The following is a 17,138-nucleotide window of genomic DNA, read 5'->3' as shown; positions in this document are numbered from 1 at the left end:
AATGGTAAAATCTGAAACCTTGAGCAATCTGTTGGCACTCAGAATATGTGATGGGGATCAGTTTCAGTAACTGCCACATCAAACTTCAGCTCAGTATCTGCAAAACGTACCGAGTTACAGCCATTTGTGCATCCTAAGGTGAACTGGCTGGGGCAGCCATCTTAAATCGGTTTGACTCCTAAAGGTAATCGGTTGTAGATGTGTATCTACTAATAACTTTCAGCAAGTTTCATTAAAATCCATCCAGTGGGTCGTGAGATATTTTGCTAACAGACAGACAGACATGCTTGCCTTCGCCTTTCCTTGTTGGGTAATAATAACATCCTGGTTATTGAAATGCAACTGCAGAGGCTGATCTCACTCTCTCTCTCTCTCACACACACCCTCCTGTCCTCCAATCCAGCAGTGCTGTGTCTTTACACTGCAGCTGTCTGATAGTTCCCCGGGGTTCAGGCCGTGTGGGCGAGACTTACCCACCTGGAAAAACGGATCACGCCGAGCCTCCGGTTCTGAACTGTTGAGTCACGACGGCGGGGCCCTGAATCATTTCAGCCAGAAATTTAAAAAACACAAAAAGCACCTGAGGTGGTTGGTCCAACGGCAGCGAGATCCTCAGACAGCTCCGAGTTCAGCCAGTTTTACTGCTTCCTGTCAGAAATGTGTTGTTCTGCCAAGTTCCTGGAAAGGTCTGAACATGTTTCTGGAAAAACCTGCAACCGATTTAAGACACGGTCCCCCGTCTTCAGAGGGTCACGTGAACCAAAATGTCCCAACATTTTATTATACTTTTTATTTTAACAAGTGATCCTGACTTTATCCCTCTGCTCTCTCATCTACGTGTCTTCAGGTCTTTACAAAGGTGTCTGTTGTTTCTGCTCCGGCCTGGGGGCCCAAATCCACCCATCTGGTGCCGACTGTTGGAGGCAACAAGTCCTAATCTGCACTCATCATTTCAGTTCTGCTTTAATGAGGCGTATCTTAATTAATCCAATGAACCCCGACTGACTGACGCCCCACGAGGGGGTCAGTTTGCCTGGATGGTCAACCAGCCATGACCCCGTTTTAAGGGACCGGTAATGGGATTATCTTGAGATATTTTTTCAGATCTTCAAGAGCTTCACAGTAATTAAGACACACCCAAGAAACAACGCTAATATATTACAGATGAAATATTGTAGGAAAGTATTAGTATATTGTAAAAAACTCTAAAAATAGCTAAACAACTAATAATCTCTGGATCTATGACCTAAAGGTTGGAGTTAAAGTGTAACTCTGAGGAGCTTGACCATAAATGTTAAAACTAAGAGATTAAAAATGAATTCTAAGTGTAAGAATTAACTAAAGACTTTAAAACGAGAGTCGTGCTGGAGCCTCACTGCAGGGACGTTGTACCATTCGAGGACAGTCAAGGATTTCTTTGTTAAGACGAGTAAAAAGTGTATTTAAAAATCGAATTTAGTAAAATATAAAAGCATGAATAATCATTTTCACTTCATCTTTTGACACCAGCGTGCTTCCATCTTCACAGATCAGTTCCAGCAGTGTCTCGTTCAGTGTGCTGACATGCTGACAGCTTTTAGGTTCTCTGAAGTGTTTTTTAAATCTTTTGGCGAGCAGTTATCGGTGTCTGCTGGTGGCTACAGCAAAGATTTCCCTGAATCCCATTCCCAAAAAGGAATTCCAGAAGTCCACCTGAAACAGGAGCAGATGTAGCCTACCAAAAAAAAGAAGGAATGCATTTTTTATTTTTTTTTGTAAAAAACAGACAAAATAATTACTTCCTGGGGTTCACAGTTCTAGATGTAACCTACAGGAGGGACTGAACAGCGTCTGCTCTCAAAACACCCTTTTTGTGTGGGTGTGTGTGTGTGCTGGTTTAAAAACTGCATTTTGATTGGTCACCGGTCGGGCTGAGACAGACGGACAGCGGTGAGTGACACCAAAGCGTGCAGCCAGGCGGTGCAGGGGCTTCTCAAGGCTGTGGGAGGACAGAGGTTTGTTCCCAACCAACATGTCAATCCAATAAACCCTCTCAGCCTGAGAACAGCTAATCCCACCACCACCACCAGTGGTANGTCACATTTCGCTGTTTATTTCTGTTCATTTGTGCTCTTCTGATAAGGAGGAGGAAAAGGAGGAGGAGGGGGGGTGATAGGTCGGTTCATGGAAACCAGGGTCTGGCTTCTTTTCCTGGGATGAGACCATGTGATGAGGATCACACTCCTCATCCATGACATCGATCCGATTTCACCTGCACCCCCCCTGCATTTAAGATGTTTGACTGTGAGCCCAAAACAAACAAACAAACAAACAAAATCAGAACACTCCTCCTTTGGTGTGAGAAGTCACTTTAGAGTTTAAATGTAAAAAAAAAAACCATTTCACTGTTAGTAAAAAAAAAACAAAAAAAAACCTTGCTGTGAATCCCCCTGCAATAACACCGTCGTTTTTCCAATGAAATGCAGTTATTTATAGCTGCTGCTGAGATCTCCAGCAGGCTGTCACACACACACACACACACACTCCTCAGTGACGAGACAGAATAAAGGAAGTTGATGTTAGGGAGGGAGGATGGGGCAGGACAATGCTAATCTTCTTTTTTCAGTAAAATAATGACAATATCAGAGGCCCCCTTTTCACTCAAAGGGGCCAAAGTATACAGTCATGACATCAATGGTTGTCATGACAACCAGAGGAGGATGGATGACAACATCCTACTGCGTCTTTTTTAGAGCAGGAGATCACAGCTCCGTTTGGGATTACAGCTGCACAACGTCAGGGAGGAGGGGAGGGAAGGGGAGGGGAAGAGCACCGAAAAATAACTTTTGCATCAATCAAGCCATTCATTAAATCCACGAGCGAGAGGTTTGGATTTTTGAAAAGCGAAGTGCAGAGAGGGACGCAGAGGTCTGGTCCGTATCAGCTCCTTGTTAAAAGGTCGTTCTGCATCTGCTCCCGTCTCTGGGTCCAACAGATGGACGGAGTGCGAAAAATCCCAGCTCACATGACCCCAAAAGTGCTTCCAAAAAAAAAAAAATCAGGTCCTGGAAAGCCTCTGAGCTGGAAGTTAAGAGGCAAACACGTCTGAGTGCTCCTCTGATCCTACCTGGAGAAGAAGAGGGGGATAAAAAAACAACAATGAAGAAACGATGAGGAGGGAGCTGAGGACATGAGGTGACATGAAGAAAACGTGCGGGCCGATGGGCCTGATGTTTGTCATCCTGTGAGTGTGTGTGTGTGTCATGCTGTGTGGGGGCTTTGCTTGACTCCTTTCATTATAAATGACACAGTCCTGGGAGGCAGCTGCATTGACGTCAGGGCTCTCAGCTCCGTCAGGGGCTGGAGCTGCTGAAAATTTCCCCCAAATATTTGGATCTAAATAGAATTTGAAAAAAAAAGGAGGGGGTTGCTGCTGTTGTGTTAGCGCCTCACGAACCTGAGTGGATTTAAGGAGCGAATCAGTCAAGTAATCGAGTTTTATGATGATTTTCAGCTAAAAGGAGAATCTGTCGTCTAAAAATGGGAAGACTTTACGATTTAAAGGTACTCATGTCAAACTATGAAATCTAATATAAAAAAGGACAATCTGAACTACATCAAATGATGCAGTTTGAAAGAGTTTACTCCAGTAGTTTTCCTGATATATTGATATGAGACTCAGAAATGCGGGTACGCACTCAACATAAACAAAGCACTTTTATCTGAACTCTTTACTCGACAAATCTGTGTAAATCCATCAAAATTGTTAGATTTCTCCATCCCTAACGGCTCTTCAATGAACATTGTTGACTTATTTTCAGTCATTGTTTCTGTAGGTAAACATACGCGTGAGTTAAAGTTATTCACAAACTTTGCTTCCAAATTATGAATTTAACGACACATTAACCATCAATACGGTTAATTTATGTTTTTTTTTTTTTGGATCTGTGTTAATGACTTTAGATTTGTTTGGTTATTTGGTTTGGCTTTTGTTCTCTGCCTCTCAACCAACCTGCCATTTCTTGTAGTTGGCGTGTCCTGTGCGCCGCCGCACCATTCCGGTGTGTTGAGCGCCCACGAGGCGATCCAGCTCTGAGGAGCACATCTGGGTGGGGACAGCACCCGTACCAAGAAGGGCTAATGAGAGATTTAAGGAGATTAATAAAAAGGGAAGGTTAGGGTCTCTGCCATGTGATTTACCACCCTAATCCTAAACAAGGACAGCATCTCAGATCTGCTTCTGCCCCCCCCCAAATATTCCACTCTCAGCCCAGCCCTTATTTCGCAGCGCTCCTCGGCCCCAGCAGCAGGGATCAGGGTGAAGGCAGGTGTCAGAGTCCAACCCCGTCCAGCAACAGTCCCGAGGATCCTCACTTTCATCTCCTCAGCAGCTGCCCCCCCTCACACACACACACACACACCCCACATCAGATCTGAGCCAACAGGAGGCCTGAACCACGGGAAACTAACAACACGTTCCTGGGGTGTCTGCAGGTCGAAAAGCAGCCCTCAGAAGTCGTAAAAACATGGTTCACCACTGACGTCACCTGCCGCTGAATGAGAAAGGGCAAGAATGTGTTGGCCTGGGTTTGTGCCCGTTAGCGAAATATCTCACGTACCAGAGGGCGGATTGATATGAAACCCCTTAACCAAACTCAAGATGGCCACCACAGCCGACTAACATAAGGTGTGGTAGTACCTGGCAAAATATCTCCCAAACCAGGCATGTTTTAGTGAAACTCATTAGACATAGATCTAAAACGTATTAACATTTGGAGTCAACCCAATTCCAGGTTCAACTAATTAACATTAACCAACACAAAAACTGAAAATTCTCAGCATCATTTTAGTCTAAAAATTCTGGCACAAAAGGCGCCGGGACAATATGCATTCCTTAAAGAAAATTGTCTTTAACTCAAGGTTTTAAAAATCACATCATCCTACCAATCAAGCTTTTTTTCCCACCTTTTGTGAGTCTGATGGGAAAAGGTCCACAACTCGAATGAACTTGTTTTCATTTGATCCTGCTGCACTTAAAAGTGTTATTTTAGTCTCTGAAAATGGGGTTTTTGTGAAAGGTTTACTGCTAATACCGCACTGGTTGTAGAAGAAACTAGGTTTGGAGAAAGAGCAGGATTCTCAGCGCTGCTATGACCAGCTGTTAGCTTGTCAGTTTGCTAAGGTCAGAGTGAACTGCTGCCATCTTAGGACAACTCTGAACGACAAGATTCATAAAAGTTCATGGAAATGTCATTTTGTGAAACTTTTCGCCACCTTCAGTTTGATAATGCATCAGTATTTGTTGTCCAAACTGAACAACAAATTCAGCTGGCAGGAATAAATTCTGGTAGAACACTTCTGTAGTTAAACATGTGACGTCAAAAATTTCTAAAACAGGGTCTGCATGAACCGCTACGATTCAAGATGTTTGGAGACAGCAGCAGACCACTTTGACTAGCCATTAGCTTGTTTTTCGGCTTTTTTCACAGCGGACATTTTGGACACTTAAAAGCACAGGTGCACTAAGGCCTTCAGGGTGCGTAGGATATACCGGTTGTTTGGTGAAAAATGCTTTCAGACAGAACTTCCTCTAAATAAAAAGCAGCCATCATTAACACCTGAGTCTTACCTACTCCAAGTCAAAATGTCCGCCGTGAAATAGGTGCATTTTAACAATGAAGCACTTTATTTTTGAACTTAAGACTTCTGAGTAAACTGACTCTTAAAAAGGTAGTAAAAGCATCTACAATTAACTGTGGCATCTTGAAAATATAAACGCACTTTAGCAGGTATTAAGTATTCCAACTTTTTAGATTTGCTTTTCAAATCTTGTTGAGGAGATGCAAACCGTGGCGCAGAAAACGGGCGACAGCTGGTTTGTGTTACTTTATTCGGTTCAAGGTACAGTAGTAGAGCATACCGACTGCAAGTAGAAGTCAAGATACAAATCAAAGCACGCTTTCTGTGATACAAGACAATCAACAATCAAGGTTTACTGAAGAGAACAGAATGAGAGGGAAGGGAAAGAGGAATAAGAGTTGTTCAGGGAGGGGGCAAAAAGTTTCTATTAACACGTACGACTCGTTTATTCAGCCGCCCCCAGCTCCCCCAAAATAAAACCTTATGCAGCTTTCTGTTTGCTCTAGCTCCCCGACCGTCTTTCTCTGAAAACACTGGTTCTCCACACGGTCGGAGCTTTTAAAGGAGCGGCCTCGAACATTCACTGCCCTTGGGCTTTTACACGTTATGTTTAACAGAGAACTTGGCATTCATTTTAAAAGAAGAAAATTGGTTGGAATAAGAGTTCTGTGGTTTTTGCGTTTACCTCAGTAGCTGTTCTTAAGTTTTAGTTTTGCTCAAAGTTAGGCAAATTAACTGTCCCGTACTAAAAAAAAAAAAAAAGAATGCGGTCGCTTTACACAATAAGGCAGGCCCAAAACAATCTATCACAAGGCGTAATTTAAAAAGAAGAAGAAAAACAAACAAACACTGCTTCTCAAAATCATTAGCACAATGATTAAGAGCAACGCGGACTAACTGACGACTGCGTCCCACTCTGGTTCGTCAACAAAATCATCAGGATTTAGACGAGAGTTAATTAGGAGTAATTTTCTAAAACTGGGCTGGTCCCCATTACACGTCGGGCCGAGGCGATTGGTTTGTTTGTTTCGCCGATTCAATCTGTGCTACTGCGGAGAACAAACAGTGCAGGAGGACATGATGGTCTGGTGGATGGAGATGGGGAAAGTACACCGCGTGAGGCCGATGAGTGCATGCAATCATCGAAGAGCTTCGTCAGATCACGTGCAGCAACAGATGCACTATTAGTTCTTCGTCGGGGATTTGGACATTAAAATCCGGTGAAGCATTTATGAGCCAACAGGTGTGGTCTGGTGGGGAAGGGAGGAAAAACAAAACAAAACAAAAAACGCACTACTTGACCTCCACAGATGTTTCAATCAGTTCTGTGAAGAGCCACACCGGTGTCTCTGGGCTGATTCAGGAGGGAGTTCAGCAAAGTAAACAGCTCGTCGGACCACCTGCAGCTAAAAGTCTCCATCGAACACAGAGGGGAGGTCCGGCAGAACAGAGCCCGACGACGAAGCGACACACGGACACGGTTTGCAGCAAAGCTCAACTACAACAGTGGCCTACAGGGAGGGGAGAAATAAAAAAATAAAAAAAAAAACACAAAGCAGGAGGGAGGGAGGAATGTGAGACGGGTTCTGGTTAGCTATGCCTCGCAAGCACAGGAGCACATTAAGCAGCATGCACCACTTAATTCAGGTTCATCGAACTTTGCACCCATTTACAGAAAAGAAGGTGCTGGATGAAGAAAAAAAAAATAGTGGGGAGAAGAGTAAAACATTTGTTAACAGCTATTCTCTATACAATAACCAGATGTTCCTGAACATCAATAAATATCTTGTAGAACTGTTTGCGTTTTTGTTTCTGGGATGGGGGGGGGGGTTCTCTGGTTTAGTTGAGTTGGGTTGGTTATGCTAGGGCCAAAACTGTGGAGAGAGAGAGAAAAAACAACTTTTAATATAATGCCAATGTTTGAAAAGCTACCATTCATGTGATTAAAGGAGAGAAACGCTCACCACTAATGGCCTCCTGGGCAAAATACTTGACATCCATGTCTGAGTCGGAGGCGAGCTTCTCCAGCACTGGCTTCACTTCTGTTTGAAGGGCGCTGAAAATTTTAATAAAAACTCATCAATTCTTGTTCTCGACTTTAGAACGGCCCAATGCCGTTTCTCTTTGGAATCAAAGCACACGACATACTTGCTGTCCAGGACCGGTCCGATCTTCTGAAGCGACTTGGCCACGTTGAAACGCACGTTGGCCACCTGATCGTTGGACATCTTTAGGACCACTGGGAGCATCTGTTTAGTAGTGATGTCCTGGCCGCAAGCCTCGGACAGAGCCTGAAACACAGGAAGGGGGTCAACGGGTCAACGCTCGCAGGCGACACAAGAACCACATGTCGTATCTGAGGAGAGTGGACGCTTTGCTCACATTGATGCAGAACAGAGTGGTCATCCTGTGGAGGTAATTGGGGTCGTTGGCCATTCCCAGCACTTTGGGCACAATGGTGTTCTGAGCCCACTCTGCTCCAAACTTCTCCACGAGCTTCGTTAAGTTAGAGGTGGCGGCTTCACGGATTGCGTACACTAAAAATATAAAGTTAAATTTTGAGTGTCTCGTCTTTGTCGCACTATTACATCATTATGGCTCAGTTATCTTTAATTAAAAGAAATTAATTGCCTAAAACCTTAATGATTACAAAATAATTAATTTTTCCCTTTTTTAAGGTGAACCCTCACCTATATGATCCTAAAAAGAAAAAAATATTGAACAAAATGGTGACCCACGTACATGTAGTTCTATTAAAAATAGACATTTTGTTAGACATCACTGAAAGTATGACCACAAAATTACTGTCCAAGCTGTTTTGTAGTGAAATTTACACAAATTTGCCAGAAATGAAAAAACAACCACTAATTAAAATTTAAAAACTAATATATTAAGAGCTAAATACACATCTCCAGACACATAACTCGGGTCAACAGTCTATGAAATCTTAATTTTAGCGGAACAAAACGCCCTCAGTTGTGTCATTAATAGGCCGCAGAAGCAGTGAAGTGATTTAAGTGTTACGGAGCCAGTGTGGGAATAAACACAAAGTGATTTCTGTTGTCCTATTCTTCTTTGAAGGGCTTATGTAAGGGTGGCACAGCCCTAACCACAGCCATTCACACACAGAAACTCACACCAGCAGCATTCCAATGATGTAATCCAGCTGGCTCTTTGTCTTCCTCGCCGAGTGTGTTTCTAATTGGAAAACTCAATGTCAAGAGAACACGACGTGCAGGGTGAGAGGTTTCTGTGAGACGCAACGCGCAGCAGGGCGTGTTGGACGTGTACACACGTTTTAAAGGGATTTGAAGATGAGGACTTCACAGAACAAATTCAGCTGCAGAGGAGAGGGAAGCCCTTGAAATATATAAACTCATCGTAGCTGACCCAAACGGGTTTTAAGCCCCCAAAAAACAACAATATAAATTAATTACAGGTGGTTGTTGTATTTTTTAAACTACTCTTTCTCTTCAAGACAAAGCATATTAGCTTAGCTATTTTTGGCAACACATCCTGATGAAAACTTGCCACTACAGGAGCAGTCCTTCTGTTTCACACAGCTGTGGTTGTGTGTAGCTGCACACACAAATTAAAGAGCACTTTATTAGAACGTACGATACAGCCAAGAGCTGCTGATAGTCTCAGCTCATCTTCAACCTGCAATTGTTTCAGTTCATACGCTCTCATCAGCCTCCGACTTTAACACTACTGCTGTGCTAATCATATACAATCAGCGTAGAAAGACAGCCTGCTTACTAGCCAGGTGAATAAATATGAGTGGTCATACAGAAAACAGAAGTTAGGTGACAGTTTTAGACTTTAGGAATCAAACAACAGCTCTGACAAATAACACAACCTCGCCGATGTTATAAACACGAGCAAATGTAACAACGCCGGCACAGAAGAGCTTTCCAGTCCGAGCTGACATTTGGAGCCTTACCGTGATCGATAAGCCAGGCCATACAAAGGGTGTTGAGCTTCTCGTCAAAGAACTCCACTCCCTGAGGAAACAAAGCAGAACAACTTTCAGGTCTTCATAGTAAATTTGTTACCACATATTTCTGTTCTTAAACAAAACACGTATGAAGATGCATTTAAAGTTTGTTTGTTTTTTCTATCTGCTAGAGCATGTGACTCACCAGCTGTCCTGCCAACAAAGGCATGTACTCTATGATGGCCAGGCGGACCCTCCACTTTGCATCCTCTGCCAGCTCGACAATAGCTGGCAGCAGGGACTGAGAGAGCTGACGGATGCCAATCACCTCGTTCACACAGTCCAGGTTGGAGATGATGTTGAGACGCACCTCAGGGCACTGCAAGAAAAAAATAAATAAATAAAAAAATAAAAAAAAAAAACAAGAATTTAGTACCACTTATCAACACAAGCATTCGAGGTATTGGAGAACACCTCAAACGTGACCGTCGTTCCCCCCCGCTCGACAAAACACACATTTTTTAAATCCAGTCAGGCAAAGCCACTTCGGCTTCTCTAAACAAACTAAACTTCCAACTAAACTGTTTTCCCAGAATAATTTCCCAGGTTTACACCACAGAGCCTTACATGGTGATCTGCTTTAGTCGCAGTTTAAACAAAAAACTAACAACTGAGACGTATAAATGGACACAGCTAAACTTACAGCCAGGCTAGTTAAACTGAGCAACAGGAAAGCGAAAAGACAAACCACCGTGACAAACTGAGAGGCAAATCCTAAACTCATGACAGGTCTGCAGAATCCTCCCCCCTACGATGCCTGCTTTAAAAACACTCTGATAAAAACACCTTGAAATTAAATTTGCAAGTCAAGGCTGTCAGTCTCTACTGTAATCTAATTAGACACTCTTGGTCTTATGTTTGTGCTTTGAGGAAAATGGGCCATCTTTAAATAGGACTGAGGAGCAGCAGTGGGAGAACTTATCTTTGTGTTTAACCTACTAAACTCAAAGCTGAGCTTAAACTGACATCAAAGTGATGCATTTACTTGATAAGACGTGAGAGGATGATTGAATTAAAAAGGACCGACAAACATTTCCCCAAAACAAAATGACAGAACTTGCACATCAGACACCGACAACACATTTTGTTCCCGAAAGACTGAATAATTTCAAAAGTTCTGTTTTCTACTGACAACCAAAAATGACACGACATACCAACAGACAAATTGATGTGTCCAGTTAAATCATTAAATATTATCAGTGGCTACAGTATCCACATTCCTCCCTAACAATAAACTATTAAGCAAAAAAAAAAAAAAAAAAAAATCTGGTTAATCTTTGTCCAGATTTCTATTATGCTTGTTTCTACACACAGTCGTTCCCCCAGTTAGACGCTCTCAGTCTGACTGCCAATCGCATGAATCATCCTCCTCCCCATCCAGGTGGCAGTCAGGTGGCTTCGCCTTTGTGGCTTGTTTCAGGCGTGCAGAAAGCTACAAAAGAAAACCTGACGATTCTCTGGAAGCGTTTGTCATGAATCCTCTTAAACAAAGAGCAGCTTTGACAACTTTTAACGCAGATAATTATTGTCCCCACCCCCAATATATATAAATAAATATAAACACGCATATACTGGGGCCCACATTTGCCAGTCTCCATTTTAGTTACCTCGTCCTTGAGCTGAGTCAGGAAGAGAGGCAGTAAGTGCTCTATTGTGTTATCCTTTCCCAGGATGGTGGACAGGCCCATAATGACTGAGGCCAGGGCTGACTTCACATGCTGGTTGGTGTCTGAAACAAGTTCCTGGTCAGGGATGAGACACACAGAGCAGAAAAAAACAACAAATAATTAGACAAGACTAAACAAATATGAAGTTTACTGCTATACATCATATTTAAAACAACAAAGAGGACTGTTCTAACTGACCCATGTGCAAACGGACAATAGAAAGTTCCCTACAGAGGAACTTGGATATGCAGATCATGTTGGGCTTGTATTGAGATGACGTTTTTAGTTTTCCAAGAACGTGTGAAAGTTTGTTGCTACCTGTATAACTCAGTTCCACTGTTGACATGTTGACAAGATAAGCAGAGTGGCTGTTTCTGACATGGTTTGGTCGCTTTTGTTTATAGATCCAGGAATTTAACAGCAGACCAACCCATACCACCACCAGTTTCACTTATTTACCAATCACTTCTCAGGGAAATGATGAAAATACTCTTAACTTGAAGCACTACATTTCAACTTGCTCTTCTCAGAAAACAACAGTGCCACCTGCTGTTCAGAATATGACCAACATGAAGACTATTACACAATAATGATGAGATACATTATGTTCTGCTGCCATAAAACAAAACAAACAAAAAAAGACTGATTTTAAAGTGGATATGTGGACACAGTTTGGATTTTATTCATTCATCAGATATCAAAATAAATAAAAACCCATGGAGTGTGTACAAAATGGACAAAAATTAAATCCCAATATGTAGGAACCCTGTTAAAGGTTTCCAAACTGGCTTCATGTCTGTAACTTTAAAGAAAAGAGGTCAGCACTCCAAAACCCCCAAAATTACCAAGATCCTGAACTTGTCTCCTCAACTTTGACAAACAAAAGGAAACTAAAGAGTGGAAGCTTTCGGAGGCATGAATCCATGCTATTATTCTGTTGCTGAAACCCAAAGTTTCACCAGCTGTTAAAGACCCTGGAGCTGCAATAAATGCTCCATCACAAACTTCACTTTAAAGAAAATGCTGTCTATGAACAGCAACACAACTAGGTAGTAGGAAAAAAAGTGAGTAATTTTGTCAGAGTATGAAGATGCCTAGAAAAGTAGGTATACTCTTAATTTATATTCTGAATGAAAAAGAACATGTTTAAAAGCAAAATGCATCTTCACACTGGTGACTGCTTTAGAGAGCACAAGGATCAGTATGAAATTAGAGCATCAATGCAACTAATCCCTGGGTTGCATGAAGTACAACTGGATTCCTTAATCTTCAGTGATTAGTTTTTTTCTTTTTGTAAAGTTTATATGTAAAGTGAGAAGGTCTGCTAACGTGCACACACTGCAAGATTTCATACACACCAAGAGGAAAAACCTGCTCGTTTCCCGTGCCATTAACCGCTGACAGCAATTTAAACGCCCTCTTGTGAAAGTCGGAGATGAAGCAACGGAGAAATGCTGCGACGTGGTGAACAACTGGAGCCCAATAATCTAAAATTTACAGTTCTCCGCTGTGGCGCACCTGATTTTAATAAATGTGGGATTAACGGGCTTCTGCAGAACTTCAGACATTCAGAAGGGCAGAGAAACAACTCAAACATGCAGGAGGACCAGGCAGAAAGCTTCATGTTTACCTTGACACAGGGCAGAATGTGAGTCATGATGATTTGTTCACGACTGTCCTCCGGGAGGTTCTCACAGAACTCTAACCAAACAAACAGAAAGACAAAATGATAAACATACCTGACTAGAAGCTAAAACAAGCTTCACCTAAGTAAACGATCCTTCAGATAAGCATCTTTTTTACCTTTGACTTTGTTAGCAGCAGCGGCCCGGACCTCAGCTTCGCAGTCCTTCAGCAGGTTCTGGAAAGCCGGGACCAGGTCGTTCTTTGTGATCTCTGGCCCGACTGCTTTCTGGAGCTACATTTAGTGGAAAAAATAAAAATCTTTTTCATAACCAAATAAATATGCGAAAAGCAGAAAAAAAACAACAACATTCAACTGAAAGTAATTAATATATAAAGAATAATTAGACTATAATAAATGTTTTTAACCTGGGGTGAGACGACTTGTTGTCAGATCAAACACATTAATCACTGTAATACTTCACCAGTTTAAAGTCATTTACCTACTTTGTAAACCTTACTTAGAAAACTCTACACATGGCATTTACCTGTTCTGGAAAACAAAAATCCCAACACAGGCCTATAAAGATTTGCTGTTTTTGTACAGCCCTGATCTGTCAATAACACCAACTAGAACTAAAAGAACAAAATATTCTCCCCGATTTCTGGTTAAACTGAAAATAGTTATGTTGCATCAATCAGTGCAATCCTGCGACACTATAGTCACTGGGGGTTAAGTTTGTGAAGTTGCCAATATTAAAGATGGATTACACTGTAGCTCAACGTGACATTAAAGAGCATTTGGCTGCAGAAAAACAAGATTTTCATCTTTGACCATTAACAAATTTAAAAAGCAAGAACAGAATGTGCTTTATTTTTCAGACAGAGAAAACAAAACCCTGGACTAATGTTAGATTCATTAGATTAAGTCATTTATTAATTGTATTTTATCTATACACCAATTTAACAGCATTCCTGCCTGAAAATAAACTATTCATAATCTGTAGAGGTCATGTGGGAGTTACATTTTCCAGAACAGGCAAATGCCATATGTAGAGTTTTCTACCTATTTTCTTTTATTTAATGTGTGTGAGAGAGAAAGATGCTATGCTACAGTACAATTCCTAATTCTATTTTAGTAAAACAAAAACAAAAAAAGATCACTATACTGATATTTTTGGTTGTCTTCAACATCTGTTTCTAACATTGTTACAGCAGTTAACATGGTTTCCTATTACTGCCTTTTGTGCTTCCTCTGAATTCATTTTTAAACACCTTACAGAAAAGTACAAATTTAACTTCAAGACTGCTTTCACTCAGTAAAAACCTCCACATGGAGGTGTGCTGTAGCTAACATGACATCATGGCTTAGTTATGGTGTTTTGCAAGCCGTTACAGTTCTTTAAAGAAAATCTGAGTCATTCAAATTCAAAATTGGAATTGGCTTAAAATTTGGTCCATCTCTGACAGAAGGATGTAACAGTTTACCTCTGAGAACTTGTCAGCCACCATGTAACGGACCCTCCAGGACTTATCTTCTGCGGCCTGGCGCAAGGTTGGCATTACAAGCGTCTCCAGGTCTTCTTGAGGCAAGAGAGTGGCAATACTGACACAGGCCTCTACCGCAAGCAGCCGCACTGAGTCCTGAGGGAAACAAATTATTAGCATCAGCTAAGCTATTTCTGAGTAAAACTACTAGATATACTTGCATGGATTCAACAAACAATAATATGACACCAGTTGATGAGAACAAAGAAAAAAAAAAAGCTCATACCTGCTCATCTGAGGCCAGAGCAGTGAAGAGAGGAATGATGTCGGTTTTTACATAATCCAACTCCAAGACTTTGGCAAACTCTCCCAGTTTAGATGCTGCAGCACGACGCACCATTGGAGTATCGTCGGAGCACAAGGTGCGAAAATGTCTGGGAATAACCACAACTTTAGGTTTAAAAGCAATACGAACCACACAGCCAAAAGAAGTTATATGTCTAGAACAATCCCCTGAGCTATGCATGTATTTACATGTCTGACTGTTGAGCATAATGGCAAATAAAAACCTAAAGGATAAAGCAATCATTTCCCCTTCTCTTAAGAGGTCACTTACTGGCGAATTTCAGCCTTAACAGTGCTGGAGACACGAGGATAACACACGCTAAAGAGGCCACAGGCTGATGTGCGGGAGGTGAACCAGTCACCACTGGCCAGTCGCTTCACTAAAGGCTCAAAATGAACTTCCAGGTCAACTGGAGAGTGCTCCTGAGAGATCTTCCGCAGCGATTCCACAGCTTTGTCTCTGACTACCGTCTCTTCCACTGTAGCAAGACTCTCCAGAGGAGGCTGAGAAACCAAAGGAAATGAGGTTAGATACAGTAAAAAAAGCACTTTTGCTCCAGCAAACAATGTATTCATTAGTTACAATAAATATAGCATTGTAGATGACAAAATTGGCTTCTTAAAAGGGTGTCCCATTTCAAAGAAGAATATCTTAACCACTACCACTCATTACGTTTAAGAATGGGCCATGGGAACCTTAAAATCTAGATTTAGGGATAACACTGGAAAATGGGATTCAGTCCAGCTACTCGGACAACACACAACTCTGCATCAAGAAACAAATAAATGCCACATTATCGAGGACATCAGAAGCAACTTTGGGACAACTAAACTCACCAGGAGACAGTGGACGTACTCCGGCCCTCCCACCAGCATAGTGAAATTGCCAAGCTGCTCTGCCAATGCCAAAAGCACCTCATCCTCATCATAGATGGTGTCTAACAGATGACAGAAAGGTCAGAGAAAATACATAAATGACTTGTTATCAACATGATAAGTTCGACAGTGGATATTTTTTTTTACCTGTGAGGAAAGGTAGAAGTTCGGTGCGAGTCCTCTCTACACCAAGAGCTAAAGCGATAGTGGACAGCTTCTTGATGCTGTTAAGACGTAGCTGTACACAAACAAGACATAAAATAGTAATTAGTAAACAGTGAAAATTTAGCACATTTAACCACCCAAGCAGAGCTATTAGGTCAACAAATATATAAATAAAAACTGCACAGAATGTGCTAAAAGGCATTTTGATGTTGTCGTCAGATAATTAGCTAAAGCTAGCCCAATATTGTTGAAGATGAGTGAATAAAGAAAATACATTGACTGAGGGGAAAACGAAAGATTTAAGCGATTAATTCAACCCACTGTGAAACTGAATGTCGTTTTGTTCTTAGTTTGGCTTTATTTTTACTTAGCGTCCGTACCGATGCTAAGGATGCAATAAATATGCTAGCTGTTAAACCAACGACCTGGTTGGCTCAATTAAACAATAAAAACATTATTTAGAAATGTTATTTACTATGTAAACGCCGACCAACCAAGTCTGATTTTACCCATGGTTCCGGAATATTATTTACTGTCGCAAATAAATGAAAAACACGATTATTCAAGCAGAGTACGCCCGGTAGAAAATTCCCGACAGGCCTCGGTTAGTTAGCATGTTTGCTAACGTGACAGCTCGCAACCAGGTGCCTCGCTAAAACACTGATTTTTGGTGTACAATGCAAATACATTTGAATTCGCAAACTACGGGTAATACCTGAACGTCCTCATTTCGCAGTTCATCGATGAGAACGGCGATAGGATACAGAGAGTCGTCTCCATCGGCTCCTGCCATTTTGGATATTGTTGGAGTTTCAGAATGGCGCTGCTGTGCGGCACTACGGGGTTTCTGCCCGAGAACAGCGGCTGCAGGGTCCACCCACCCTCCTTTGCTGCTAATGCTGCGTTCACGGAACCACCGACAAACCAGCCACATTGGTGTGACCCCGTTTAATTACTATAAATTAAATCTAAATAAAATACTTCCGGTAAATCACCTCTTAAAATATAAATGTCAACAACACGTTAAGCACAAACACAAAAAGTATATCATTTGAACAGGTTTAACAGCATTAGTTGCATTAGTTGCAGTTGAAGTAATCAGGACAGCTCCTGATTACTTTACAATGTTAGCGTTGTGTTGTTACGTTAGGAACATAAAAAATAACGATTTGAATACTTGGATTGACCTAAAAATATTTAAGCAAATAATCTAGTCACAAAACTCTTAATGTGAGCTTTTTTCTCTTTTTCTCTTTCTGTAAGCATCTCAAAATGTTTTATTACACATATAATGTATTTTTATAATTCAACAACAGCTGCCTTGAATTCAAATGGTTAAAAAATATATATATAGCGAT

At 41.6% G+C, this 17,138-nt stretch overlaps 1 protein-coding gene across 1 annotated transcript; it reads right to left on the bottom strand.

Moving 5' to 3' along the window:
• Window positions 1-5,852: 5,852 nt before the first annotated feature.
• Window positions 5,853-16,653, bottom strand: ppp2r1bb (protein phosphatase 2, regulatory subunit A, beta b). The gene is made up of 15 exons (XM_017429018.3): window positions 16,496-16,653; window positions 15,763-15,853; window positions 15,577-15,677; window positions 15,011-15,243; window positions 14,681-14,828; window positions 14,395-14,550; window positions 13,087-13,201; window positions 12,914-12,984; window positions 11,224-11,358; window positions 9,762-9,935; window positions 9,563-9,623; window positions 8,002-8,156; window positions 7,768-7,910; window positions 7,584-7,675; window positions 5,853-7,493 (listed from the first exon to the last, which is right to left on the bottom strand). Exons 1-15 carry the CDS (start codon window positions 16,571-16,573, stop codon window positions 7,477-7,479), a joined length of 1,770 nt encoding a protein of 589 aa, XP_017284507.1. The 5' UTR covers window positions 16,574-16,653; the 3' UTR covers window positions 5,853-7,476.
• Between the last annotated feature and the right edge of the window lie 485 nt (window positions 16,654-17,138).

This window comes from Kryptolebias marmoratus, linkage group LG2, assembly GCF_001649575.2.
Source record: "Kryptolebias marmoratus isolate JLee-2015 linkage group LG2, ASM164957v2, whole genome shotgun sequence".
Taxonomy (NCBI): Eukaryota; Metazoa; Chordata; class Actinopteri; order Cyprinodontiformes; family Rivulidae; genus Kryptolebias; species Kryptolebias marmoratus.
This window is presented reverse-complemented; position numbering and strand designations above follow the sequence as displayed.

What these genes read in the sequence shown, in the direction of transcription:
- ppp2r1bb (XM_017429018.3), bottom strand. Translation starts at nt 16,573, where the DNA reads ATGGCAGGAGCCGATGGAGACGACTCTCTGTATCCTATCGCCGTTCTC. An exon ending in GTTAAGGCTGAAATTCGCCA is followed by an intron (nt 14,829 to 15,010) that starts GTAAGTGACCTC and finishes GGTTATTCCCAG; the next exon opens with ACATTTTCGCACCTTGTGCT. An exon ending in CTTTGTTGGCAGGACAGCTG is followed by an intron (nt 9,624 to 9,761) that starts GTGAGTCACATG and finishes TTGTTTCCTCAG; the next exon opens with GGAGTGGAGTTCTTTGACGA.